The following is a 27141-nucleotide window of genomic DNA, read 5'->3' on the forward strand; positions in this document are numbered from 1 at the left end:
TCCTCAGTGGAACAGGCTTCCTCAGGAGGTGGTAAACTCTCCTTCCCTGGAGGTTTTTAAGAAGAGGTTAGATGGCCATCTGTCAGCAATGCTGATTCTATGACCTTAAACAGATGATGAGAGGGAGGGCATCTTGGCCATCTGGGCATGGAGTAGGGGTCACTAGGGGTGTATGGGGGGAGGTAGTTGTGAATTTCCTGCATTGTGCAGGGGGTTGGACTAGATGACCCTGGTGGTCCCGTCCAACTCTATGATTCTAAACTGACAAAAAGCTCTCAATATGTTATTTTATTTTTTTAAATCAAAAGGCAGGGTCAAATTGTGTTAAATAAACCAATGTTTTGACAACATATTTAAGCCACCAAGTAAAGTAGCTTTACATGAGTACTTAACACAATGAAAATCTACATGCTTGGGGCTGTCCTGGTGCTTCTTAACTCCCACACCAGCATCTATTGCTGAAAACATTCTTAACACCCCAGAGCAGAAGTTCTTCTGTGTTGAACAGGTGCATCGGTGGGAAGCAATGATGCACTTTCGGACATTAGTCTGTGTGGTATAGAGGTTAGATTGTCAGACTGGGATCTGGGAGACTCAGGTTCTAATCCCTACTCTGCCACAGAAGCTCACTGGGCGACCTTGGGCCAATCACACACTCTCAGCCTAACATACCTCACATGGTTGCTGTGAGGATAAATGAAGGACAGAATTATGTAAGCCACCTTGGGTCTCCATCGGGAAGAAAGGTGGGATATAAATGAAATAAATAAATCAACCAATTAAAAAATTAACTGAAAATACCACCATTCTTCAATATTATTATTACACCTGACCAATCATAAAATTAATAACAGTAGGTAATATTTTAAAAAGCATTTAGATTTGGACATTACTCCGGTCTCATCTGAGAGTCCAAGAACATTGCAGCAGAGGACAGAGCCATATGTAACTGACAGGGACATTTACCAACAGCAGAGTCACACACAGATCTTGCCACTGAAAACATTGCACTGATAGGTTGCCTGGTCGATATGTTGCCCATACCAATCCCATTGCTGCTTCACAGCCTTGGGAAGGGCTTTGATCTTATTCTATATAAGCACCAGTAGCTACAGTTTGCTTGCTGCTCTCTTCTTTTGGGGACAGCAGTTGCTAGGCACAGAAGCAAATATTTTGCATGTGTGTGTTAAGTGCTGACAAGTCGCTTGACTCATGACGACCCTATGAATCAACATCCTCCAAAATGTCCTATCTTTGACAGCCTTGCTCAGGTCTTGCAAATTGAGGGCTGTGGCTGCCTTTATAGAGTCAATCCATCTCTTGTTGGGTCTTCCTCTTTTCCTGCTACCCTCAACTTTTCCTAACATGACTGTCTTTTCTAGTGAGTCTTGCCTTCTCATAATGTGACCAAAATACAATAGTCTCAGTTTAGTCATTTTAGCTTCTAGGGTCAGTTCAGGCTTGATTTGATCTATAACCCACTGATTTGTTTTTTCTTTGGCAGTCCACGGTATCCGTAACACTCTCCCCCAACACCACATTTCAAAGGAGTCTACTTTCTTCCTGTCAGCTTTCTTCATTGTCCAGCTTTCACACCCATACATAGTAACAGGGAATATGAAGGCATGAATTAACTTAATCTTGGTGGCCAGTGACACATCCTTACACTTCAGAATCTTTTCTAGCTCCTTCATGGCTGCCCTTCCCAGTCTCAATCTCCTTCTGATTTCTTGGCTGCAGTCTCCCTTTTGGTGGATGATGGAGCCAAGGAATAGAAAGTCTTCAACAATTTCAATTTCCTCATTGTCAACCTTAAAGTTGTGTAATTCTCCTGTAGTCATTACTTTTTTGCACGCACTACCATAAAGACAGGAAGTGGCTGCTGCAGTCATCTGCCACACTTGCCCCTCTTCCAGAGGCCTGTCGCCTTCCGCCATGTTGTCTTAACTATTACAATGTACACGTATCATCACCAAGAGAAACAGACAGACTTGGGGGCCTCTTGCTCCTCCCCACTGGATGGTACACACCTCTTCAGCTCACTCATTTGCTTTCTCCAGAGTTGCTCCTACCCTGTGCAACTGCCAGCCAGTAGAAAGCACAGAGTACCTTTGCTGGTAGCTTTCAGAAAGGCAAGGCTCTTTTGCAGGACTTTTTGCTGATTGGGGATGTTACACTTCTAAAAATTGGGTTTGGTTCCACCTGCTGGCTCTCTCTTGTTCACTGCTGCGTTTGATATTTTATACTTTATTGTGTGTGAAGGCAGATGAGTTTTGCATATCAGTATTGTTTAGATCCATCCATTTGAAGGTGTTGGTAAGCTATATTGAGCTTTACTGAAAGGCAGGTTAGAAATGTTTTAAAATATTTCAACAAAACAAACAGATCTCAATTCACTTGCTTCCCCCAGTCCCTTTTCCAAACACTCTCAAAGCAACAGTGTGCAATGAAATCACCACAACACAGACAAACAGACACACACACACACAATATGCAAAATCTAATTAACATGACAGTGCAGTGTAGCAGTCCCAGATTAAGACTGGGGAGACCCAAGTTCAAATCCCTCCATCATGGAGTTTACTGGGGGATCTTGGGCCAATCGCTCTCAGCCTAAGCCACCTCTGAGGGTTGTTGTCAAGATATCATGCCAGAGGGGAGAAATACGCATGCCACTCAGAGCTCCTTGGGGGAAGAAGGGGATTAAAATGTAATAGATTTCAGAATCCAAAACAGTACCACAAATACCACTGAATGGTAGAGTTTTCACCTTTGTAATGAAACTTGTTAAGGTTGGGTTCAAGACATGTTCACACATGCATGCTCATCACTCAGTGACTGCAGCATAAAGTGTGGACTTGCTCATACAAATGGAAAGATATAACACCATAGAAACAACTTCACATCACCAGATGCCTTCTGAAATGCAGCACATTGCAACAGAAAGGTACGTACACACTCAGCTTTTGAGCAAACGTCCAACATGCATGCATGCATAAACTTTCTCTTAGGCAGGCCTCTTAGGGAAGAGAGGAGGGCAGCAGTAAGCAATTGAGGCTGCAGGCACATAGCGGGGATTCTCCATTTTGTACTCTGCTGCTACAAGTGCGTGTGCATTGACAACAGAGCATTCACACAGGAGTTTTCTGCACAATTTCTTCCATCAGCTGCCATTTTCCCTGCTGTGCCACCAAAGGCTTTTCCAGGGATTTTTTAACATCAGGCTAGATGGGGGGGGGGGGCAGAGGGATCTCAACAGTGCTGCAAAAACAGAGCATATAAATAATACAGATTTCTCTCCATTTTTTGAGAAGATCGGGCTACTGTTCCTTTTTTGTCCCTGCCTCACTGCCGTGGAATGAATTGTACTACCAGCTTATTGGCCACTGTGTGTGTGTGTCATCAAGTCGCAGCCGACATATGGTGACCCCGTAGGGTTTTCAAGGCCATAGACGTTTGGAGGTGGTTTGACATTGCCTGCCTCTGCGTGGGATGAGAGAGTTCTGAGAGAACTGTGACTGGCCCAAAGTCACCTAGCAGGCTTCCCGTGGAGCTAGGCTTGCCAGGTCCCTCTTTGCCACCGGCGAGAGGTTTTTGGGGCAGAGCCTGATGAGGGCGGGGTTTGGAGAGGAGTCCAATTGCTAAAGTAGCCATTTTCTCTAGGGGAAGTGATTTATATCACCTGGAGATCAGTTGTAATAGAGGGAGATCTCCAGCCACCACCTGGAGGTTGGCAACCCTACGTGGAGCAGTGGGGAATCAGAACCCAGTTCTCCAGATTAACCACTACACAACTCTGGCTCTCCATACTAGCCATTAAGCTCCTACAAATCAAGCAGAGAACTGTGAGGAAAGGCAGCTTTCACCAGACGTCACTTAGGAGCATTGTTTTGGCATAAAACAGGATTCCTCAGATAAAGGCTTCCAAGTGACAACTGGAGATTTGCAGATTTGGCCCCGAGGCACAGCCAGATTCCAGGAAACTCTGATCACATAAAGAAGTTGGGAGTCACATGCCCATTGGCTGCTCTGCAAGAATGGCATCGAATCCATAATCAAGCCAGAGATGCATTTTGAACACTGTCATTGTCCAAATAACTTTGAACAGAGAAAGCACAATCTCCATGCCCTGGATCTGTTACTTTGGAAGTAAAACCCTATTTATGTTTTTTTTCTAAACTGATGGAGAAACACTCATCATGCGTAATGCTTCTAAAGCTTCTTCCCCTGGCATTAAGAAATTAATTTGAATTCCATGCCAGTCTGCAGTATTATTGATCTGACATAAGCAGGAATTATGTATTTTTCCAACGCCATCTACTGTACAGCTTAGTTAGCAAAGTTCCTTCAGAGGGAAGGAAAAAGGAGAACGTGAACCAGGAGCTTATTAACCTCAAGTTGAGAGGGAACATTTGCAAAGCTTCTTCCGACAGGAAAACAAACATTCTGTTACAGATTCCTCATAAGCCTCCCCAATGCCCTGGGGACAAGCTGCAAAGATGAATACAATATCACATAAAAGCCCCTCCCGCAGGAAATAAGATAGTAGCATATTTACTGTTCTGTTACTTGAAACAGATGGGACTGTAGTTCATGTAACTGGAATAGACATTAAGGCCTCTGGCCTGTGAACCCCCACAAGCGGCTGCAGCCTCATTATTGGGGGTCGTTTAGGGTGGAGGGAGGTTTTTGGGGTGGAGCCTGAGGAGGGAGGGGTTTGGGGAGGGGAGAGACTTCAATGCCATAGAGTCCAACGGCCAAAGTGGCCATTATCTCCAGGCGAACTGATCTCTATCGGCTGGAGAGCACTTGTAATAGCAGGAGATCTCCAGCTAGTACCTGGAGGTTGGCAACCCTAGAGCCATTGCATTGTGGAACTACACACAGCGCTGAAGGTTCTTCTCGCAGCAGGAAGAGGGAGCATCCCTACAGAACTGCTTTGGTTTAGAAAGAGGGCAGGAAAGTCTGCTAAATTTGATGTGTCATTGGGCAGCAAGTGGGATGCATCCCCTTTACCCTCACTTTACAGAGTTTGTAAGTTGCTAGGGCAGCTGCCCAGGTTTATGAGAAATTACCGTGTTTTCTGAAGTATAGTGGGCAGTTGCATGGGTCTCCATTTCTATTTCAGAAAAAAAGTCATTTGTAGCCGCTAATATTGGGGGCGGGGGCTTCTCAAAACACAGGGAGTTGAGTTCACTTTGAAGATCAGAATCTGCAACACCTATTCAGAAGATCCCAAAGGCCATTTAATCGACAATTGTGTAATTGGAGGGATTGGGGTTTACCAGTCTGCTCCCAGCATACCCCGCCATCCCACAGTTCCTTCCCTCTCCATCCATGCCCAGACTCTTTCTCTTTAGCCAAGACATGAACAAAGCCTCTTTAGTCTCCTTTCCCCCCAAGGTAATCAGAGTTCTCCCTGGTGCTTTTCAACTGCTAATTCTCATGCATCAAACAACAGAAAAGGAAGAAGTCCTCCAGAAAACCAAGGTCTAGGGCACAGTCAGGACTATTCAGGAGGCAGGAATTATCAAACAAAATTATCAGGAATGCATAAATTCCAGATGGAAGGACATAATAACTAAGTTATGAACCATGACTAAAGTGTAATTTTACCAGATTTATTTGCAATAAGGTAACATGGATCCACAATTTCTATGAATGTGTACAGTAAAACATACAGGATAATATGATGAGATCCCAGGTACAAACTCGTTTCGATATTCTTCAGATCCCTTCTTCAGACTGAATAAAGACCATGTCCATACCATCATCATACAGTAGAAGAAAGCAATAACCTCTTGACAGTTCATGCATGTGTGACAAGACTGAGCAGGTTATATTCTTGCAGTATTCTTCTAGCTGTGACCATCAAATTGTTGATACAAATAATTTCCTCTAGTTAAAATAGAAATCCAAGCCTTAAGTCCATCTCAGAACCAGGCTCCAATTTTCACAAGCAAGGCTGCCCTGAAGCCTTTTATGTTGCTCATGCTAGGAAAGAGACCGTTGCATGCAGTTTGGTTCAGACTTGGTGAGGGATGAGTGTGACAAAGAGTGAAGTCTGGATTGTTGGTCCTTCTGCCCTTACTTGGTCCCATACAGGGGGGCTTCTTTCCGAATTAGTTGCCATGGCAAGGTAGGAGCATCTGCCTTGGCCCCGCAACTGTCCTCTCACCAAAGTACACCATGTCCTAAGCACTCACATTGCCATGACAGTGCCTTCTGCGAGCCCCTCACTGTGTAAGATTAAATACTGAATGTGCTGCCTCGGTGGTGGAATCCCCGTCTTTGGAGGTCTTTACGCAGAGGTTGGATGACCATCTGTCAGGAGTGCTTTGATTGTGGGATCCTGCAAGGCAGGGGGTTGGACTGGATGGCCCTTGTGGTCTCTTCCAATCTTATGTGATTTTTTTTGGGGAGGGGGGAGGTAGTTGTGAACTTCCTGCATTGTGCAGGGGGTTGGACTAGATGACCCTGGTGGTCCCTTCCAACTCTATGATCTGACTGGTGGGGAGATTTTTTCCCATCTAAGTAACCAACATGTATGAGCAAAGCTCAACCATGAAGTGAGTGAGGCAAGCTACAATACTGTATATGTGGGTACACCCAAGAACAGGCTACAAATGCAGGATTGCAAGACCACTGGGACAATTCTCCTGCGCCTTTTCTATCGGGGTGACAGGCCAAAATCCAACTGGAATTCCTCAGCATGGAAACGCAGGAAAGAGGAAAATTTCAACTGCTATATTTCTCTAGCAGGACCACCGCATTAGTATGGTCTGTGGGGAGGGGCTGTGGCTCAGTGGTAGAACATCTGCTCGATGTGCAGAAGGTCCCAGGTTCAATCCCCGGCATCTCTAGTTAAAGGGACTAGGCAAGTAGGTGGTGTGAAAGACCTCTGCCTGAGACCCTGGAGAGCTGCTGCCTGTCTGAGTAGACAATACTGACTTTGATGGACCAAAGGTCTGATTCAGTATAAGGCAGCTTCATGTGTTCATGTCTTCCCCCTACCCCTTAAAAAAAGTATTGCAAATTAACAGATTTATTGAATCAGGAACTTCTATAGGCTATAGCCCTCTTTGGCAGATTCAGCAGATCAGATGCTTCATGCAGTTGTCAATGTAGGCTACAGACCACAAAACCTTTTGCTTTAATCAACCTTGTTAGTCTGCAAGGTGCCACTGCTAAATATCTGTTTGCCACACAGTTGTTAACACTACAGCAGTCCTGCTAGGAGGGAGCAGGGGAAAGACAGGCAGCCAGCCTTCTAAAACTGTTGGAGGATGGTAGTTTGCCTGTTTTTCTTCATGGCAATAGAAGCATTTGATTAAGCTTTCCAGATACTGCTACTCACCCAGAGCCTCTGGAACTGCAGAGCTTAAATATCTCAGTAAGGGTATTTCAGAGATTGGTGCACATCTTTTTTACAAACAGGCTTTCTCAAGCTGCAGTCATCCCAGAGAATATTTTATTCATCTGTATCCAAAACCCTCCTCGCAGTTACAAACCATCTCCCAGCATGCCTTGGTGGTGGGATGGGGCTGACCTTTGAAATTTGGCAGAAAGGAACAGAACAAGGTTTTGCAAGCAGCTGTTGCTGTTCATCTGGCATTCTTAGCAAGAGTAAGTATTTGCTTGGTTGTGTGTCCTGCTTTCTTTGCTGATGAGAAACCAGGCCCTTCGATCTCACTTCTCCTTCCTTGGCAGCACTGGGAAGCAGGGACCTGAGAGGTATATTACTGAAAGAATGCAGATATTGAGGGGTGCTCGCTGAGGATTTACCTTTTTTAGCACACACAGAATGTGTGTGAGCACCCAAGCAGGTCTATCCTTTGAAGAGTTCTGAGTGTGTGGATGACCTCACTCCTTTGTTACATTGATCTCAGCTCATGCTATGCTAAACTGGAAAAAGCAAGGAGGATTGGCTATACCAACCCCCTTCTCTGGAGGTGAGTGTAGCTAGGGGCAGGTGGTATGGAATTGATCCCTCAATCCTCCCCTCCCCCATTTGCTGGTGCCAAAAAAGTAGGGTGAATGCTGAGCAAAGAAGAAGAAAAAATAGGTGTTGTAATAACCTATTTGCCTAACCTGTTTTTAATGTTTATGGGGTAAAGATGTCAGATTACTAAACCCTCTCAACCACCCTGCTGGTATCATTTGGTAGTGCACTTAATCAGACACTTAAGCACTACAAAACCCTTGTTGCCTTGAGACTGGCTTGTTATTTTTCTATGAAAACTGAGTTTCTTGGGCAATGCAAAAGTCTAAGTGGCAATGGAAAACTCTGGGCTTGCATACAGTTGTAGAACACACATTGACTGGGGAGTATTTGTTTGACTTCAAATTGCTTGTGTCATCTGGCATGTGTATTTGAGCATGTGCAGAGTCCTTCTCATCACTGGACTCCCACAACACAACCATGTACACCCGGGCTAGGGAGAAGGCTAGGAAATCTCTACTTTTCCAAGCTGTTTGACTGAACAGTAGCTGTTAATCTTGAATGCTCTGATGTGTTCACGCAAATGGCAAAGTTTTTGTATTCAGTAAAATGCTGTTGTCTCTTTAATCAATTCTTATTGCTAGCACTCTAGCCTTCTCTTTTTTTTAATGAAAAAAACCCACTTTCAATGAGATGATGGCTATTAGCATATGAATATGTGTCTAATTGTCCTCTCTTCTCACTCTGGGAAGTAATCTGCAATGTTTGAGAAGCATGAAGGTTAAGGAACGTGCCCGGTCTGCGCTGCCTATGGGAAATTGCGCCTCTTCTAAATTGCCACTACCCTGACACTGTCTTCCCGGAGTACAATAGAAACCTGTCATTCCACCAGTAACAATAACCTCAAAGCTTCTCTTAAAAGAATTGCAATCTGACAATACAGACTGCAATTAACGTAACTATGGTGTGGAAGCTCAATTGAATTGGTCCAAGTTCACAGACAAAATGGCCCTGAAGCCCATACCATGATCACCTCTCATTCTCACCTGAAAAAGGGAAGTTCATGGTTCTGCTCTAGTATGTGAGGATGATGGGTGTCTGAAGCTGCAGTGCCACTCACTAGTACAAGGCCACCCCTCAAACTTAAAGCAAGAATTAAGTGTGCCATGTTCTTATGCATATTTTTGAGGCCAGGATGCCACCTAGAGGCTGAGTATTTTCTTAATAAACTGTTTATAATCGGCATCATGAGTCATGAGAAGGATCACATAAGGGTGTAACTATACAATATACTGGACACGTGTTTCCCAATAATGCTTTATGGTCTGCCAAATGTCATGTGGAATTCTTTATTGGGACTTGAGTGGATGCTGTTAGTGGAATGCTCTTTAGACCATGATGGTGGAGCATCTGCCTGTGCCAGGCAGGATAGCTGTCCCCTGAGAAATATGCAGCTTGGGGTTACTTCGGAGTCAGCCATCTTTGGACCCACAAGAGTCATTTGTGGATCGATGCCCTCTTTGGTATTACTGCCCCCTTTCCAGAAAAGAAATAACCAGGGCATTTGGTACTGTTCCTCTCATTTCATCAAGGTTAGAGTACTATCATGCTTTCTGAAGAGCTATTGGAAACTTCAGTGTTGTCCAGGACAAGCCAAAGGAGACATATTACCCCAGTATTGAAAGAGCTGCATTAGCTACCGTCTTTTTTCCAGGCTGGTGTCGGACCTTCAAAGCACCAAAGTGCCTGGAACCCCAGTACCCAAAAGGCCACCTCCCTCCTGTATGAAACTGCTCATCCTCTTAAGATCTTTCTTGGAGGCTTTCTCCAGATGCCACTGCAGTGAGGTGACCAGGGATAAGGCTTTCTCAGTGGCAATGCCCTGTTCGTAGAATACTTTGTTCCATGAGGTTTGTCCATTTAGATGACAGGAGGAAAATGTTGTTTTGTTCAGCTTTGGATTTGGTTGGTTTTATTCCTAACTATGATCTCGTAACTGTCTGCATGGTATAGTGGTTAAGAGCAGTGGTTTGGAGCAGTGGACTCTGATCTGGAGAACCGGGTTTGATTCCCTACTCCTCCTCATGAGTGGCTCAGGCTAATCTGGTGAACTGGATTTGTTTCCCCCCTCCTACACATGAAGCCAGCTGGGTGACCTTGGGCTAGTCACAGCTCTCTCAGCCGCACCTACCTCACAGGGTGTCTGTTGTAGGGAAGGGAAGGGAAGGTGATTGTAAGCCGGTTTGATTCTTCCTTGAGTGGTAGAGAAAGTCAGCATATAAAAACCAACTTTTTTTCTTCTCCTTCTGCTTATTTCAATGTTTTAATCTGCTCCTCTTAATGTTGTTGCTATGTTGCTGTTTTTAAGTTGTTGTTTTTTTAATCTGCAGCTCTATATTTCAACCTATTTAGTTTAATATTTATGATCTTTTTTAATTGCTGAACTTAATAAGAAAAGCAGGGTACAAATGATCTGCAATACATAGTTACTGATTCAGGTTTATAATCCACCCCAGCGATGGCCAGTTTTTTGGGCAAGCATCCAGACTTTATATGGAGTTCTCCAATTCTGTTGCCTTGGGATGCTTTTTGCCTCTAGTCTAAAAAAAAGTGGGGGGGGGGAGAAAGAAACACAATGCAGGAAAGGCAGGTGGAACCTGATATTCCATCTGGACTCATAAGCCCTCCTGCTTTTGGCTGATGGTACTGCAAACTCTTCTTGTCTGTGCCATTTTGGGATCCATAGTCCACATACATTCAGGTTAGGTAAGAAGTTTATATTCAAGTAACACATTTCATAAGTCGTTTTGAAGGATCTCAAGGTGTATCATGTACTGTTCAGTTCATTGAACAGTCTTCAGTTGCTTCTAGCAGGTACCCAGGCTTTGGCAAAGCCGAGGAGAGGGAAAGTTGGAGAGCAGATTGCAAGACTGCAAATGTGTTGTATGGGCAGGTGCAGGTAGGATTTCTTGCAAAGTGCTCTCCAGCTTGTACGGTTACAAGCATGTCCTATGTTGTTAATGGGACACAGGGGTGAAGGCAATCTGAGAAGAACATAGGGCCAGATATCTGTGTCATGTGGAGGTGCAGTGATAGCCCAGTGGTATATATTCTGTATAAAGTATATATTCTGCACATAGAATATTCCAGGTCTGATTTTTGTGGCATCTGTGGCTAAAAGAATCTCTGATATTGGAAATGTTTTTGCTGAGACCTTGGGGAGCTGTAGACAGTTGGACTTGATGGATCAATGGTCTGACTCATTGTAAAGCAGCCTCACATGCTCATGCATGTAAAGTTATGTTTACCCTTAGTCAGACCAAACTGAGTCAGACAACAAAGTTTTGTCTTGCTAACCAGAAACACAATGCTAAAGATTAGGAGGGGCAGGCTTAGAGCTGCTCCATTCCAGTTTAGCACGTGGAGTGTTTGCTACCTCACCATACTGAAATGTGCAAGACAAAGTCAGACCCTTCCCAGTTTCCGATTCAGGATTGAAAAATGGAAGAAAGAGTGGAGAGGCACAGTCAAGGCCCACCGAGGAGGGCTGCTGCTCCAACACTCTGGCATATGAATGATACTGTTTGACAATAGTACGCCATGTATACCACATCTTTTCAAAGATGTAGGGCAGAAACTGCTCTTCCTGACCCTCTGCTGTGTGCTGGAGTGGAGACTGTGCCTTGCTACAGAGCAGTCTAGCACAGCACAAGGAAAGGGGACAGAGGGTGAAAACGCATGGTTGTTTTAGCCTTCTTTATTCCGTGTTTCGGCCTGGATTCAGCCAGGATTGAACGCACAGGGAATAAAGGAGGCTAAAGCGACCATGCGTTTTCTCCCTAGTTGCATCAGAACAACAAACACTGCAGCATCCTGGAAGTGTGTGTGTGTGTGTATTGATACGGCCTGTTTGACCGGCCAAAAGTTAATACATAAAATTATCTGACTTAATAAAACTGCAAAACTAATATAAATTATGAAATTAGATAAAAGTCTAATGATATTAAAATGTAAGATATTAAAACAAATCACAAGAATTAACTTAACATCTTAATATTTCAAAAAATATAGCAAGGTTAAATAATTTTTTTCCTTCTATTTTTGTGAGTTTTAATTGCAATGGCACAAAATTTGGCAGTTGGGAGTGAAAAGTGTGGAGTTTTGCCCATTAGGAGCCTCTTGGTCAGGAATTCAACTGGCTTATCGGGGTGCGTGTGTGTGTATTCACCCCCCCAAGAGAATTCCAAGGTGGCACTCCCCTCTTCTGCTATGGTGAAGAGCCGGTTGTACATGCCCAGGTCAAGGGGAGGCAGCCCTTTTCAAATGGCAGGATTGAGAGTACTTGTGGAAAAGATGCAAGTTGCCAGTTGTTTGCTTGATCACTGTTATATTTTTACTTCCCGTAAAGAAACACCAAAAATGCCTCTGGCCATTTCTGAGGATACAGGGCCACCCACCAACACCCTGGTCAGAGGGACACCCCCCCCCCCGACTCCACCTAAGAGCCCCTTCTTCGACCACCGCTACCCTTTTGTCTGGCTCATCTCTCTGTCTAATCCAGTTGGCGCGTGGGCTGCCTGCAAACTCTGAGTCTGGGAGGTGTGTGAGAGACTTCCCCCACCCCGGGCCCCTTCTCTAGTATCTGAGCAGCCACAAAACAAGCTGCCCAGGCCTGGGAGTGAGTGACAGGACTGGAGCGAGCAGCACAAAAGCAGCTCCTTCCTTGGCCCGTGGCAGCAGCAGCAGCAGCAGCATCACAACCAGCTGGCTCCTGCCTCTCTGCCTCTCCCAAGTGCACCTGGGCTTGCCTGGCCCTGCCCATAAGTGGCATGGGCTGCCTTGCCAAGAACTGTGCAGGTGAGAGATCTGAAGACTGCGGAGGAGCTCCTAGGAGCAACAGCAGCCGTCCAACCTGCTAGGAGAAGGGCAGCTGTCAGCAAAGGCGCTTTGTAAGGCTGCTGTCTGCCTGGCCTCCGAAGGAACTGAGCCCTTGGGCAAGGTGAGTGAGCACCAGAGCCCAGTATCAAACTGAGCAAGGCCAGCTTGGAGCAAAGAGGGAACTCCCTGAGACTTTCACACATGCCGAATAATGCACCTTTAATCCACTTTCAATGCACTTTAACGATTGTTTGCAAGTGTATTTTGCCATTCCTCACAGTAAAATCCAGCTTCAAAGTGGATTGAAAGTGCATTATTCAGCATGTGTGAAAGTAATATTTGGGGGCTGGGACTTACCCCGCAGCCCTCCATGAAGACTACTGGAATGATGCTGGCTTGATGGAAATTGGGGGTGGAGGCAGTTCTGAATAAACCGCTCTCTTTAAAGGAAGGAGTTATCTGAAGATGCCTGTGTACATTGGATGGGAAGCAAATTCTGGTGAGCTAGAAAGAAGCATTTCACTTTCAGTTCCAGTTCACATTGGGCAGGGTGGAGCTGCTGAGGTTTATAGTGTATAAACTTCTTAAATTCCTGTTTGCAATGGAAATGGGTTTGTGGAGTGTTTCCTGTAAGAATTTTCTGTTTTGGTTTTTTTTTTTTAAAAGAAAAGGCACATGTGTGTTTCAAGTGAGAAGGCTCTGAAGATTTAAGGAGATGATTTCTTCCTTCCCCCGTAATGTTATGTTGAAATGTTTCCAGTTAAAACATTATTGTACAATAACCCAAAAAATCTGTTGAAGTTGAGCAACTTCTTTAGAAGGGAGAAAACGAGTTGGATCTCCCCCCTTCCAGACTCATCAAATTTCACAATGGCTGGTTTTGCAGGGAGCGAATGGGGATTGTGCTGACCATGTTATCAGCAAGATGTGCAAAGGCATCTCCTGACTGCTCCTTTTACCACACTTTACCAGCACTGTGCCGTACCCACCCACCTTTGCCCTCCCCTTGCTGGCGCTTGTGACAATCACTGCATGAGAAGATTGGAGTTCTTGAGCGGTGGCACAGCTAAACTGCCCCCCACCCTGCTGCCTTGTTCACCAAAGCCTGAAGCCTCTCTGGTCTCCATGGAAACACCTTCCCCAGGTCTGAGAGGCCCTTGCAGGGTTGGAACGCCTTTGCCTCTCCAGTCTGCTTTGCACAGGACATACTTTCCTTCATGGAGTTAATCTCCACGTAGGAAAAGTTTTGCATGCTATAATGTGTGATGGACATGTAATCCCTCCCCCCACCCAAACACACTCACCATGGCTGCCTGTGCATAGGGCCAATAGGTGCTATTCTAAGTTCGGCTGGCAAATGCCCGCATTTATTTCACAAGATGGTGCCCCAGCTGTTTCCCAACACAGTTATCTCTGTGCAGGAAAAAAATAGCCCAAGCGAAGCTTTCCATCCCCTTTAGAGCCTGTTCAAGGGACCTCTTGTGTCTTTCTTGTGCAAATAGCTTTCAGTGTGGTTTGAATCTGCAGGTATAGGGCCTTGAATTCAGCTGAGGGGTGGTGCAGGAAGTGGGTTTACTGCCATATTTCAACTTTAGTGTACTTTTTGCCTCCTCTGCAAACAGACCCTCCCCCACCTCCAGCAAGGACGTGGTCAGTCCTCCCTTCAGTATTATCCCCATAGCTTCCAAGACATTTTCCTACATTCCCTGGAAGGGCATGCCTTAGGACCTGGAAAGGAGGTTGTATTTATGCACCAACTGTGAATGAGGCAGAGTTAGTTATATAGGGAGAAGCACCAGCCTAAGGTTGCCAACAACCTGGAGAAAAGTGTCCTATCCATTTAACAGAGGTTTAATGTGTGGAAATAGGCAGCTGAAGATTGTCAGGGCATGGAGTTAAATAACATTCCATTAAGCTTCTGTTAAAGGGGCAGGACACCTTTTCTCCAGGCAGTTGGCAACCTTAAGCTGCTATCAAGTGCCAGCTTCTGGGCAAACCCTCCAAAAGACAGCGCTGTGGGTTTCCTAGCCCTCCTGTTTTCTTACACCACTGCATGAAAAGAGAAAGCTGCAGAATGAAGCTGTCTGTTGTCCCGGGCTTCTTGCAGCAAGGGCCTGCCCTGACTTGACTGTTTGGGGCGGGGAGGCCAAGGTGTGACTAACTGCGCAGGTTTCCGTTGGCCTGCTGCCTGATCTGGATTAGCCACTGCTGGGAATCCGTCGGTGAGTTTGCGCCAGATGGTGAGACTGGGGAGCTTGGAGCCATCAAAGAAACCTCAAAACTTGAAACCTGCTCAAGCTCCATCTGTTCTGGGGGTGGGGTGGCTGGGAAAAGGGGGAAGCATGTACCAGTTGTGCATTTCGGCTGGAGCCGTTTCTCCTCCCCTCTCCAATTTTGCCACTGTCATTTCCTCTTGGAAATTCCCACACTAAATCACACCATATTAATGGACCAGAGCCAAGGGGGAGCCAGGGTGCATGCTCAAGGAAGTACAACCGCCACTCTCAAACTTCTTCCTGTCTGTGTGCTTTTTTTTCCCCCTTTAGGGCCTGGTGCCCCCTCCTCATCATGGCAAAGGATGGGGGCTGCTGCCATGCCTGTGCCACCTGCCTGCTTTGCCTTTACAGCTGCCGCTGGTCTCGCAGCAAAAAGGGCATGAAGACCAGCAAGGTGAGTAGGAGACTCCAGGCAGTATCTTGGGGGATAGGCAGACGGCTGCCCTGATTTGCTCAGCTAGCGGTGTAGAGGGTAAAGTGCTGGATTAGGCTCTGGAAGACCTGGGTTCAAATCCCCACTCTCCCATGGAAACTTGCTGGGTGATCTTGGGCTAGTCCCTCTTTCTCAGCCTAAGCTACCTCACAAGGTTGTGGTTGTGCGGATAAATGGAGGAAAGGGGAGAGTGAAATAAAACCAACTTGAGCTCTTTGGAGGAAGAGCACAAGAAAAACGCACATCCATAGGCTTTTTTACATTGCCAGGCTTTGGAGAGGGGCAGAAAGATTTCAAGCCTGGCCTCCTTCTAGGGTTGCCAACCTCCAGGTGGTGGCTGGAGATCTCCTGCTATTACAACTGATCTCCAGGCAATAGAAATCAGTTCTCCTGGAGAAAATGGCCGCTTTGGCAATTGGACTCTATGGCATTGAAGTCCCTCCCCTCTCCAAACCCCACCCTCCTCAGGCTCCGCCCCCAAAATCTCCAGGTATTTCTCAACCCAGAGCTGGCAATTCTACCTCCTTCCCTTTTTGGAAGTAGCCTGGCTGTGTGTCTTCCCCCGTATCCTTGAGTGGCCCGTGTTTTTACTTATTTATTGGGCCTCCTCTTCCCCACTTTTCTTTCCTCTTCCTCATGTTCCCAGTATATGCCCAATCCCTTTCAGGTGGGGTCTGAGTTCAAATTCCTGCTCTACCACCAAATATTGGGCATTATGGCAGCCAAAATAGGGGGAAACACTGTCTGCTCTATCTCACGGGCTGCTACAATGGATGAAGCAAACGGCAGAAGCTGGCACGGGGCACCGTGTCTTCTTCCTTCCCATTCCTCCTGCAGTGTAGCACCAGAAACAATGCAAGGCTGGAGTTAGACCATGTCTGAAAGGCTATAGGAAAGGTGAAAACTCTCATCCCATTTTTGTGCCTGGTAAGCAGGTTTAACGTGACTCTTTATTTCCATTTGTTTACTTGCCCAGAGGCAAGGGCGGCACAAGCAGAGTATGCGTGTGCGCATCCAGAAGTGAACACAATAAGCTGCCTTATGGATAGTCAGACTATTGTCTACTCTGACTGGCAGCAGGTCTCCCGGGTCTCAGGCTAAAGTATTTTACATCGTCTTCGCTGGAGGTGCCAGGGGTTGAGCCTGGGACCTTCTGCATGTAAAACAGCTGCTGTTCCACTGAGACAGGCCCCCTCCCCCCAAAAGTGCCATTGAAAATCCAGCCTCTCTCAAGCCTTTTGTCCATCTCCAGCTCCCCTTAGGACAGAGCACAGAGCTTAGTTTGAGGTCCTGTTTACAATGCTATGCGAAACAAGAATGCCGCTAAGCACGTGCAGAGTGCCATTGAGCGATGTCAGTAGGCTTCCCAGTAAGAAAAGGTGTCTTCTAGGGATCACGGTGTCGAGATGTCACTTCCGGTGTCCTTTTTCTAATACGATCCTTTGCCTCACAGTGTGACTGTGCCTGGTTTTTCTTCCTCTTCTGTGTGTGTCTTTTCACGCTGGCCTGGCTTTATCTTGCCCTCGTCACCCTCAATGACTTCCACATCCTCAACGAGTGAGTAGAAAGCACCGCGGTTCCCACCCCTCTACTGCAGACCCTTCCTGATCCAGGCTGGCTGTGACTTAACCTGCCCTCCTTTCTGCCCAACAGATTCCTCTTCCATAAGTTGGAGTGGTGGCTTGATTGGTCGGTGGTGATGCTGTGTGGAACGGCGACTCTGGTCACCTACTCATCCCTCCTCCTGGTACGATCTTTGCTCTGATCCTTCCTTCCAAAGTGCCCCATCTGAAATTCCCTGGTCCAGCTTTGGGAAAGCGGCCCAGCATCTAACTCCTAGAACATGATTGCCCCATCTGCCACTTGAAGTTAATGGTCTGCCTATGCTATAAACTGAAAACAGTTTAAGTGCCGCAGCTGCCCTACCTGATTGGGAATGTAGCTTTGTGAGAGGGCTAGAAATATCCAACATAGGAGAGCTACCATTTGACGCAAGTGTCTTCAGCATTCTGAAATTACAAGTCTCAGAGGCCTTGGTTAAGCCAAGGTTAAATCAGCATAGGAATACCAGCTTACTCCTAAAAAAAATAATAATAAAGCAAGCTTCTAGTCCTCAAGACAAAGTACATGGGCAATTGGTTCTTGTGGGTTATCCGGGCTGTGTAACCGTGGTAACCTAGACCACGGTTACACAGCCCGGATAACCCACAAGAACCAATGAACTCTGACCGTGAAAGCCTTCAACAATACATGGGCAATGCCTCGTGAAATCCCAGGAGTCGGAATGGGATGTTGCGAAAGATTTTGCTGCTCTGCATAGTCAAAGGGAACATTACTAACAGCTGCAAAATGAATTAATCAGCGGAAGCAAAGATGTTTAATTTTCGTAATTTGTAGTATTCTGCTTTACTGTGGTCAGAATTTGGATTGCCTCAGTGTATGATTCTGATTTAGTGCAGGATCAACAGCCATGCTTTGCCACACACGTGTCAGCTTCTCCCACACTGTCCAAGGAAGAAGCAGACTCTTGTGACTGCTTTCCTTTTTATATTCCAGGTTTTGGCGCTCACTCTACAACTTTGCCACCAGCCCTTGAAGATCCATTGGCTGCACAAGGTAACCTTGCCCTTACCCACAACTCTGGCTGCACCTTTCGCTTCTCAGGGTTGCTCCACATTACAGATTTCCTGAATGGAAAGTGTACTCCCACCCACAGATTTCCTGATGCTTAATGTACACTAGGTGGATAGCCTTGATGAGGATGTATGGCTTCCCAGTGCATGTACTCCAGCATCAGTCTAACCTACTTCATAGGGTTGTTGTGAGAATAAAATGGAAGGTGAGAAGCGTGTATGTTGCCCCGAGTTACTTGGACAAAGGGTAAGATAAAAGTTTACTAAATAAATAAGAAATCTGCATGCAAGATATTTGCGTGTTAAAATCTGCAGGTGGACTTTCTCTGCAGGAAATCAACACTGTCTCAAGTGGCTTACAGTCATAACTTCCTAGCCACAGTATCACAGCTCTTCCATAGAATTCCTACTATGCTTCAGGTTGAAGAAGAGTTGGCTTTTATATGCCGACTTTCTCTACCACTTAAGAGAGACTCAAACCGGCATACAATCACCTTTCCCTTCCCCTCCCCACAACAGACACCCTGCGAGGTAGGTGGGGCTGAGAGAGCTGTGACTAGCCCAAGGTCACCCAGCTGGCTTTGTGTGTAGGAGTAGGGAAACAAATCCAGTTCACCAGATTAGCTTCCTTCGCTCATGTGGAGGAGTGGGGAATCGAACCCGGTTCTCCAGAACAGAGTCCACCACTCCAAACCCGCTCTCTTAACCACTACACCATGCTTGCTCTTGACAAGTACTGATGCAGCTGTTACTGTACACTGCAGAATTTATCACAGGCAGTTTTATCCCATCCCTTTTCCGAGGAGTCCAGAGCAATATGCATGGGCCTTCCCTCCTCACAACAACTCTGAGAGATTGACTGGCCCAATCTCTCCCAGTGAGTTGCACAGTAGAGGGGAGATGTGGACCCAAATCTCAGATCCTAGTCAGGCACGCTTCATCATTACACCATGCCTGCTAAGAGGATAAAACGAGTCTAATCCTAGAATGTTCGAATGCTAGTAGTGAGGTAGGTACTGTACAGAGATCAGAAACTTAAGCAAGATGTAGTGTGTCACACTAAGATCTGCTAGACCTATGTTCAAATCCCCCACTCTGCCATGGAAGCTTGCTGGATGATTTTGGGCTAGTTACGCACTTTCGGCCTAACTTACCTCGCAGGGTTGATGTGAGGATAAAATGGAGGGGAGGTGAATGATGTAAGCTGCTTTGGGTCCCCATTGGGGAGAAAGGCCATGTATAATTGAAGTAAATAAATAATTTGAACTGTGCTTGATCATCTAAGCATGCTTCTTTTCTTTCGTTCAGAAGGACGCTTTTTGGGGCAGCTGGGAACCCCATTGCCTTTCCAGGTGTTTGAAACTGTCCTCCCCATTTCTTCCAGGTCCTCCTGATCTTGACTGTGCTTGTGGTAGCAACTGCTTTTGTGGGACTGGAAATTCAGTGGGCAGAGCAGTGGGAAAGCGCTCACATTGCTTTACAGGTGAGTCCACAGTTGATGCATTCCTTTTGAGAGGGCTGTGTTTCACACGAGAGATGCCACATGTATGCTGCTTTGAATTGCACCATGTTTTTATGTTCCATGTGGTTCCAACTGTGGAGGAAATTCAGGCTGCATCACCGAGCCCCAAAAAAGGGTGGGGAAGAGGGGCCAATTCCAGGGAATAGACAAAGGCACATCAGGGGCAAGCCCTTCATACATGCCGGGCTGCTACACTTGATCAAGTCATGGGAACAACCCAAGCACCTTCTGCATGGCAGTCTTTTGAGCGCCTGTTTGGCGGTAGTTGCTTGTCTACCCTTTTGGGTGCTGTGCTGTACCACAAGGAATGTGGGAAGCATTGCATAAAAGTCCCCCCCCCCCGATCATACTCAGCCCACACAGCGGAAGCCAGGTTGCAAATGGCGGCTTGATCCTCAAAGACCACAAGAACTGATTGACACTTCCTGTGTATCTGCACTGTTAGGGTAAGATGTGTTCCACTAACTAAGCAATTTGGGACATGACCTTTCCTTCAGGGTGGATGGGGACAGCAGACCTTGCTGCCCTCTCCTCATGTGCAACAGGGTTCGGGGTAAGTGACAAGTTTTGGAGCCCCCGACGTGGCCTTTTTCTGTTCCCTGGAATTGGCCCCTCTTCCCCACCCTTTTTTGGGGCTCGGCGATGCAGCCTGAGTTTCCTCCAGTCCCAGATGACACTGCCTTTTTCTCTGCCATACCAGGCAACAGGGCCCTTCCTACACATTGGAGCTGTGGTTGGTGTGACGCTGCTTGCCTGGCCAGTGGCAGACTGCTTCTACCGTACATCCCGCTCAGGTACTGGGGAGAACGAAGTTTGCAGGTTGGCGCTTTCAGCTAAGATCATGGGAAAGTTGCTTTGCAGCTTCTTGTCAATCCCCCCCTCACCCAGTACTAGTCATTAAAGCCCCTTCAGCAGACCATTACATCTTTTAAAAATTTGAATTGGGTTTACTCACAAGCTTGTTAAATCATATTGTGGAGTGTGCTGAAGTGAACTGTGTGGGCTAGCGGTCAGCGACTGGCACTGTCATTCTGTTTAGCTCTGCTTTGGAGATTTAGTACCTCATTAGAAGGAAGACACCGTCCAAGAAAGGGGGGGGGGCAGGGCAGATGTTCACAGTGGATGCTCTCTTATCTAGGAGGCCTTTGCGAGGATGGGTCTGCAAGCCTTATGATCTATATTGGTAGAGCATCTGCTTGGCATGCAGAAGGTCCCAGGTTCAATCCGTGGCATCTCCAGTTAAAGGGACTAGGCAAGTAGGTGATGTGGAAGACCTCTGCCTGAGACCCTGGAGAGCAGCTGCCTGTCTGAGTAGACAATACTGACTTTGATGGACCAAGGGTCTGATTCAGTATAAAGCAGCTTCATGTGCACCTGTCATGGTATCTCATGTGCATTTTCCATTCATGTGTCTTGACAGCCCTCAGAGTACTTCTGCTGCTGCTGTATCTAGGAATTGTGATTGCTTTGTACCTGGCTCCATTGGGCATTGACTCTCCCTGTCTTATGGAGTATAGCCAGCTACCCTCCAAGCCAGCTCTGTTTGGGCATCGTGGTGCTCCCATGGTAAGTAGCCGACACCTCCACTTGCTTCTGCAGCACAAGGAGGAGTACAGTATGAAGTGGCATCTGCAACTTGTAAGCCGCCTTGAGTTCCACAAGGTCAAAAGGCAGCTAATAAATGTTTTAAGTTAATTAAATAAACTGGGGTTGGGTGGAAGGAAACACAACCAGAGAGGCTGAAGGAAGGTGTTGGAGGCTACTTGCTTCCCTCCCAGGAGCAGTCCTTGGAGCCTGAACTATCTCCATATCCCTGGATTCCTCCCATATGTGAGCAATAAGAACCTGTACAACACCTTCTACAATCCATCCTCTCTTCTGGACTTTTGCAGCCTGCCCTTGAAACCAGGAACTGATCTGGCCATGGGATGCTACGCATTCCTCCAGTTGGTGACTTTCAGCCTCACACACTCCATGCTGAGTTACGTCACTTCATAGATCACTGCTGAATCCTGTCAGCGACTCCGGGAGCGTGCACTGCAGACCAGAGCCTCCCAGGAGTTGGTTGATGAGGCATCAAGATTTGCAGTCACAAATCTTATCACTCTCCATCTTCCTCCAGCTTGCACCTGAGAACACACTGATGTCCTTTCAGAAGGCACTCAACTGTGGTGTGCACGTACTGGAGACCGATGTCCTAGTGAGGTAAGGGCAAAGGAAGACAAATGGGAAGTTTGCCAGGAAAGGGGGGGCCTTCCCAGGCGTCTTGGGGGCATCCTTCAGAATCTTTCACTCATTCCTAATAATACATTCATTTTGCTTTTGTCTGGTTTTAAAAAAGAGAAGAATCTTTCACTTGTTCTTCAGGAAGTAGAGATGAGTCCACTATCCAGCCACTTTTCTCTTTATTGCTTCCAGTGCTGATGGAGTCCCTTTTATCATGCATGATGAGAAGCTCACCCGGACAACGAACGTGCAAGAACTCTTTCCTACTTGGGCCCATTCCAATGCCAGCTCCTTCAACTGGACCGAGCTGCAGCAACTGAATGCTGGCAGCTGGTTCCTGCAGGTGAGGGCCAGAAGGGGGGGAGAACCAAGATGAACCCTAGCCAAATTTGATTTAGAGGATGTTGCTCACATGCTTTACAAGCAAAGGGTTGATCTAGGGAATCTCCAGTTTAAAAGAGTTCTCTGGTAACAGGTATTGGGGAAGACTTTGTTTTTTGCCAGATGTCCTGGAGGGCCACTGCCAGAGCAGACAGTGCTGAGTTAGATTGGGCTGTGATCTGATTCTGTATGAAGTAGCTTCATGTACTTGTGTAGGGCTTGGCTTTCTTGCACAAGTCACCAGGAGTTAGTTACTGTCTTCTGAATTACAGCTGCCCTCTGTAAGTGGCATAGAGTAATTTGGGTTATGGGGAGTCTGCTAGATGAAAGGCCCTGCCATGGGAAAGGACTGGGGAGAATTCTTTTTTTTTCCTTATCAAATATTCATTTAAATAAAGGTTTATGCTGCAAATTCTTGAAACTAAAGTAGCACTTAGCAAAATAAAACTTCTATGCATCTAGATAGTTAATCAGAAAGCAGCATGAATATGGCATGTCATCAGCCATGGACAGGAGCAAACCTTTAATCCAGTGAGTCCATGGTAGCTGCAGCCAATGGAGCAACACCTAAAATATTGTCGAAGGCTTTCACGGTCAGAGTTCATTGGTTCTCGTAGGTTATCCGGGCTGTGTAACCGTGGTCTTGGTATTTTCTTTCCTGACGTTTCGCCAGCAGCTGTGGCCGGCATCAGCTGCTGGCGAAACGTCAGGAAAGAAAATACCAAGACCACGGTTACACAGTTACAATGAGCAACAACTACCCTCACAGAACACATGGACCCTCCCAAGTCAGCCTGCAGCCATGGAATTCTGTACAGTCTCTGTTGAGTTGGGCCTGCCAAGATGATCCCATTCCTAGTCTGTAGGGATGGGATCATCTTGGCAGGCCCAACTCAACAGACCGTACAGAATTCCATGGCTGCAGGTCAGCCCTGGTTAGTATTTGGATGGGAGACCACCAAGGAATACCAGGGTTGCTGTGTAGAGGAAGGCACTGGCAAACCACCTCTTAGTCTCTTGCCATGAAAACCCCAAAAGGGGTTGCCATAAGTCGGCTGCGGCTTGAAGGCACTTTACACACACACTCTTGTTTTCTACAATTGAATGTACAGTTCTTATGTGTCCCTCTCCTGTTCCATTCACATGTATGGAACAAGAAGAGAGAGATGCTTCCCCTCGTGCATACAGCAAGAAGCAGCGTGGGGAAAGCTCAGCAAATAGTTTTCAGTTGCTCCTGGGGATCATGGAGCAACTTTGTGGGGCTGGATAAAGAAAGGCCTGGGTTGGAACAGACTAGAGCAACGTGTTCTGACATGCTCTTGATGGCTCCCTCTGCCTTCCTAGAAGTCCCCCTTCTCCCCAGCGCAAAGCCTCTCAAGCTCAGAACAGGCCATGGTGCACGAACAGAAGATCCTATCACTGAATCAGTTGCTGGGAGAGGCTGCGAGACACAACACATCCGTCATGTTCGACTTGCGGCCTGAGGAGGACCCCCAGTATGAGCACCTTGTCAATGTTACTGTGGAGACCATCCTCCGGTCAGACATTCCCCCTGAGCTGGTGAGTGTGGCTGGGGCCAAGCATGACAACTGGGCTTCTAAGCCAGCATCCCAGCAGGGTGTTGGGAAGGGGGTGGGTGAAAAGGGAGGCAGACTTCCTAACAACGGGAGCAAATAGGCGTGTCTTGAAGAACTTAAACTAGGTTAAGTCAAAGGCTGTGCAAAGTAGAGAGCACTTGGACTAGTCTCACGATGCACAGTTATCCAGTTAAAAACCCATGCTATATAACCTGTTTATATATTGCTATGCCTTGGCAATTTATTTTATGGTCTTCATCATGCATTCCTAGTTTTGTAATATTGGATACTGTGCTCACCCTCATGAGAATTTGGTCTAGTCTCTCACCGCTGTCCCCATTGTATAGACTGAAGAATTGAGCAAAGTTCCATCAACTCAGGACCCAACATGGCCAGTTAGATGGCCCAGGGCAGCTCACAAGTGGACGTGACGAAAGTACACTTCTAATAAGCAGGCAGAGACCACCTTCGAACACAGAGCAGTGTCCAAAATCACTCAACTCTTCTTGAGCTGGGCCTTGAACCCAGGTCCAAGTCCAACTGCCTGTTTATTGGGTCAGGTTGACGCTTGACTGTTTAGCTGGAAGCTGCAGTATGTCATCTTTTCTGCCCTTCCTTTTAGGGTATCTGAGTAGCAAATGACTCCCATTTCACCCTCTTTAATGTCACCTTAAGAACTTCATGCACTGGAGCGTGCCTTGTGCCTCCCAGTTTCATCTCCCACAGACTCTGTTAACTGGCTATGATGGAAGAGAATGAGGAATAAGGAAGTGTAGCTCACATTTTATTTCCTCTCCAGATTCTGTGGCTGCCAAAGGAGTTTCGAGAGCAGGTAAAGCAGCAGGCACCGAAGTTCCAACAGGTCTATGGCCGGAAGAGGCTGAACAATGAGTCGAATGAGTTGCTATATGTCAACCTACCCTACCAAAATCTGAGCAGCACAGAAATCAGGTTTGCTGGGGGGTGGGTGTTACTGGGCAGTGCCAGTAGATCTGTGCATAATCCATGCAGCTGTGTTTAAGTGCAGTATTGTGAATGACCTCAATATCCTGCCCATTGCTACATGTGTATTAAGCTTCTAACACTTCTAGCTGCAGACAGATAAGTTTAACGAAGTGGCTAGAACTCAGTAAAATCTTCAAGGCTAGAGAGGATCGAAGCAACATTGGTAGAGTTCAAGGAATAAGGCACAAGTGCTCTGTGTAACTATCTTCCTTCCCCATTGCTGGCAAAAGCAGAGTAAATTAGAAAATGTCTGGAAATCTTGCATAACTTAAGCAGACCACAGACTCTAGACCACTGGTTCCCAACCGGGGGTCCATGGACCCCCAGGGGTCCGCGAGAACTAAATTAAGGTCCGCGAAACAAAGTTATAAACCCATAATACATTAATATTTTCAATTAAAAGTTCTCTATTATAAAAATATATATTCAAATATTATTCTAAGTTTAATGTTTAACTAACAGTTATGATTAAAGTTTATTTTCAAATTCTCTGAATTTTTATTTTGAACCTTGGGGTCCCTGCACCGAACAAAAAAGTCCTAGTGGTCCCTGGTCAAAAAAAGGTTGGGAACCACTGCTCTAGACTATTTATTAAAGGTGATACCCATCCCTAGGTACTGAACAGCCCTGGAATGTGGTAGCAGTGTTGCAAGGTAATGCTCTGGAACCTGATGTCTTCAGTTTCCGTCTTACCTTCTCCTAGGATCCACCTTCCCTCACTGTACCCTAGGAACAAGCAGTTTGGCCACTGTGCTTCATCTCTAGGAAAACTTCTATGTACCCACCTACTTTTGTGTTGGTAGAAGTGTGTCCCAACCCCCTTCCTCCATTGTTTCCTAGAGAATACCGCCGTGACAACATCTCTGTCAACCTGTATGTGGTGAATGCTCCATGGCTCTTCTCGGTCCTGTGGTGTGCAGGAACCAGCTCAGTCACTACCAATGCCTGCCATGTGCTGCAGAAGATGAAGCGCCCCCTCTGGCTGCTGGTGAGGGCTACCCCAGTACCCACTGACCCCTCCCCTTGCAGTGTAGGAGGATGTTCATGGAGATTGACAACTGCCAGTTTACCACTTCTGCCCTCCCAACCACTCCACTGATCACCACTCCCTTTATTCCCACCCCCAACCCAGCCTCGCGCCACATACCAAATGATCTGGATTGTTACCGACTGTGTCTCCTCACTGCTGATTGGCTGGGCCTTCCTGCTGCTGAAGTGAGTATCCTTTGACTGGTACTTTGGCTGCTGCAATGTCAACTTCCTTCTGTATTTGGAAGGACATAGTCCAGTGGTAAAGGGATTGCCAGCAGGCTTTCAAATGTGCAGAGGTGACGAAAAATCTAATAAGTCACCTCTCAAGGGCTCCTTGGGATCCCTTTCTCATGGAAGCTGGAACAGGTCTTGGCCCCTTGCAAAGTACACAAGTGAAGCCTTCCTCTTTAGCACAAGGGCAGAAGCCTGTTTTGTTTTCTAACTAGAGTGCAAGGGGGTGTCTTCATGCCCACAAACCAGGCAGAAGTGGCAGGGCATGGATCTCTGAAGTAACTCTTCCTCTTTGTCTCTTTATAGAAAGTGGTCCCGGAGAAAAGAGTCAGCAGGTAAAGGAGGGCAGCTGGGTTTCTTGGAATTCTTGATGCTCCTGCTGTCTTGCATGTGTTGTAGGCCTGTTAGATGTTGGAGTGTGACTTTGTGCATCATTCTTGATGGTTGCAGAGCTGGAACGGTGGGATATACATAAGAATGCCTCCAGCACACTCTTCTACCCTTTCTTATGGGTTGTTACAATTATGCTACTGGTCATTTATATAACTTGCGCGTTGTCTTCCACCACATTTTCCTTTTCAGACAAACCTGCTTCACTTCCAGAGTGGGCTCCTTCAGGTGGTCCCAAACACATCTCAGATGCATGAATAATTTTAAATACAAGTGCATACTCAGCTACTCCCTCAAACAGAGGCTGAAGAGAGCAGCATTCAGGACCCCTGCAGCCAGGCTGCCATATCCCAGCTCACGGAGCTCCGATGTTGAAACCCATCTTCTTGCTCTTCCAGGTTCTGACTCAGATGTGCTACTGACGAAGATCCACAGCCTTCTGTCTGAGTGACAGGGAAGTGGTATGAAGAGAGCTCCAGGATCTGCCTCTCCTGTGACTGGCTTTGAAGCCTCGCTTCCCAGAAATACCTTCATTGGGCTCACTGTGGTCTTTCCTCACTAAATCCAAGAGCAGCGGCATTGGTGTTGCCTTGAGCCAGGGCAAACTGGACTCCA

General features: G+C 46.6%; 1 protein-coding gene across 1 annotated transcript; it reads left to right on the plus strand.

The window, feature by feature from the left end:
- The first annotated feature begins 15382 nt into the window (after positions 1 to 15382).
- GDPD2 (glycerophosphodiester phosphodiesterase domain containing 2) lies at positions 15383 to 27012 on the plus strand. The gene is made up of 15 exons (XM_056859806.1): positions 15383 to 15490; positions 16983 to 17086; positions 17183 to 17276; positions 18086 to 18145; positions 19547 to 19645; positions 20385 to 20478; positions 21105 to 21250; positions 21807 to 21889; positions 22103 to 22253; positions 23636 to 23851; positions 24668 to 24819; positions 25714 to 25861; positions 26006 to 26088; positions 26443 to 26471; positions 26925 to 27012. The coding sequence occupies exons 1-15, from the start codon at positions 15389 to 15391 to the stop codon at positions 26975 to 26977; spliced, it is 1614 nt and encodes a 537-aa protein (XP_056715784.1). The 5' UTR covers positions 15383 to 15388; the 3' UTR covers positions 26978 to 27012.
- The last annotated feature ends 129 nt before the right edge of the window (positions 27013 to 27141 follow it).

Source organism: Euleptes europaea, chromosome 13, assembly GCF_029931775.1.
Source record: "Euleptes europaea isolate rEulEur1 chromosome 13, rEulEur1.hap1, whole genome shotgun sequence".
In the NCBI taxonomy this organism is placed as follows: Eukaryota; Metazoa; Chordata; class Lepidosauria; order Squamata; family Sphaerodactylidae; genus Euleptes; species Euleptes europaea.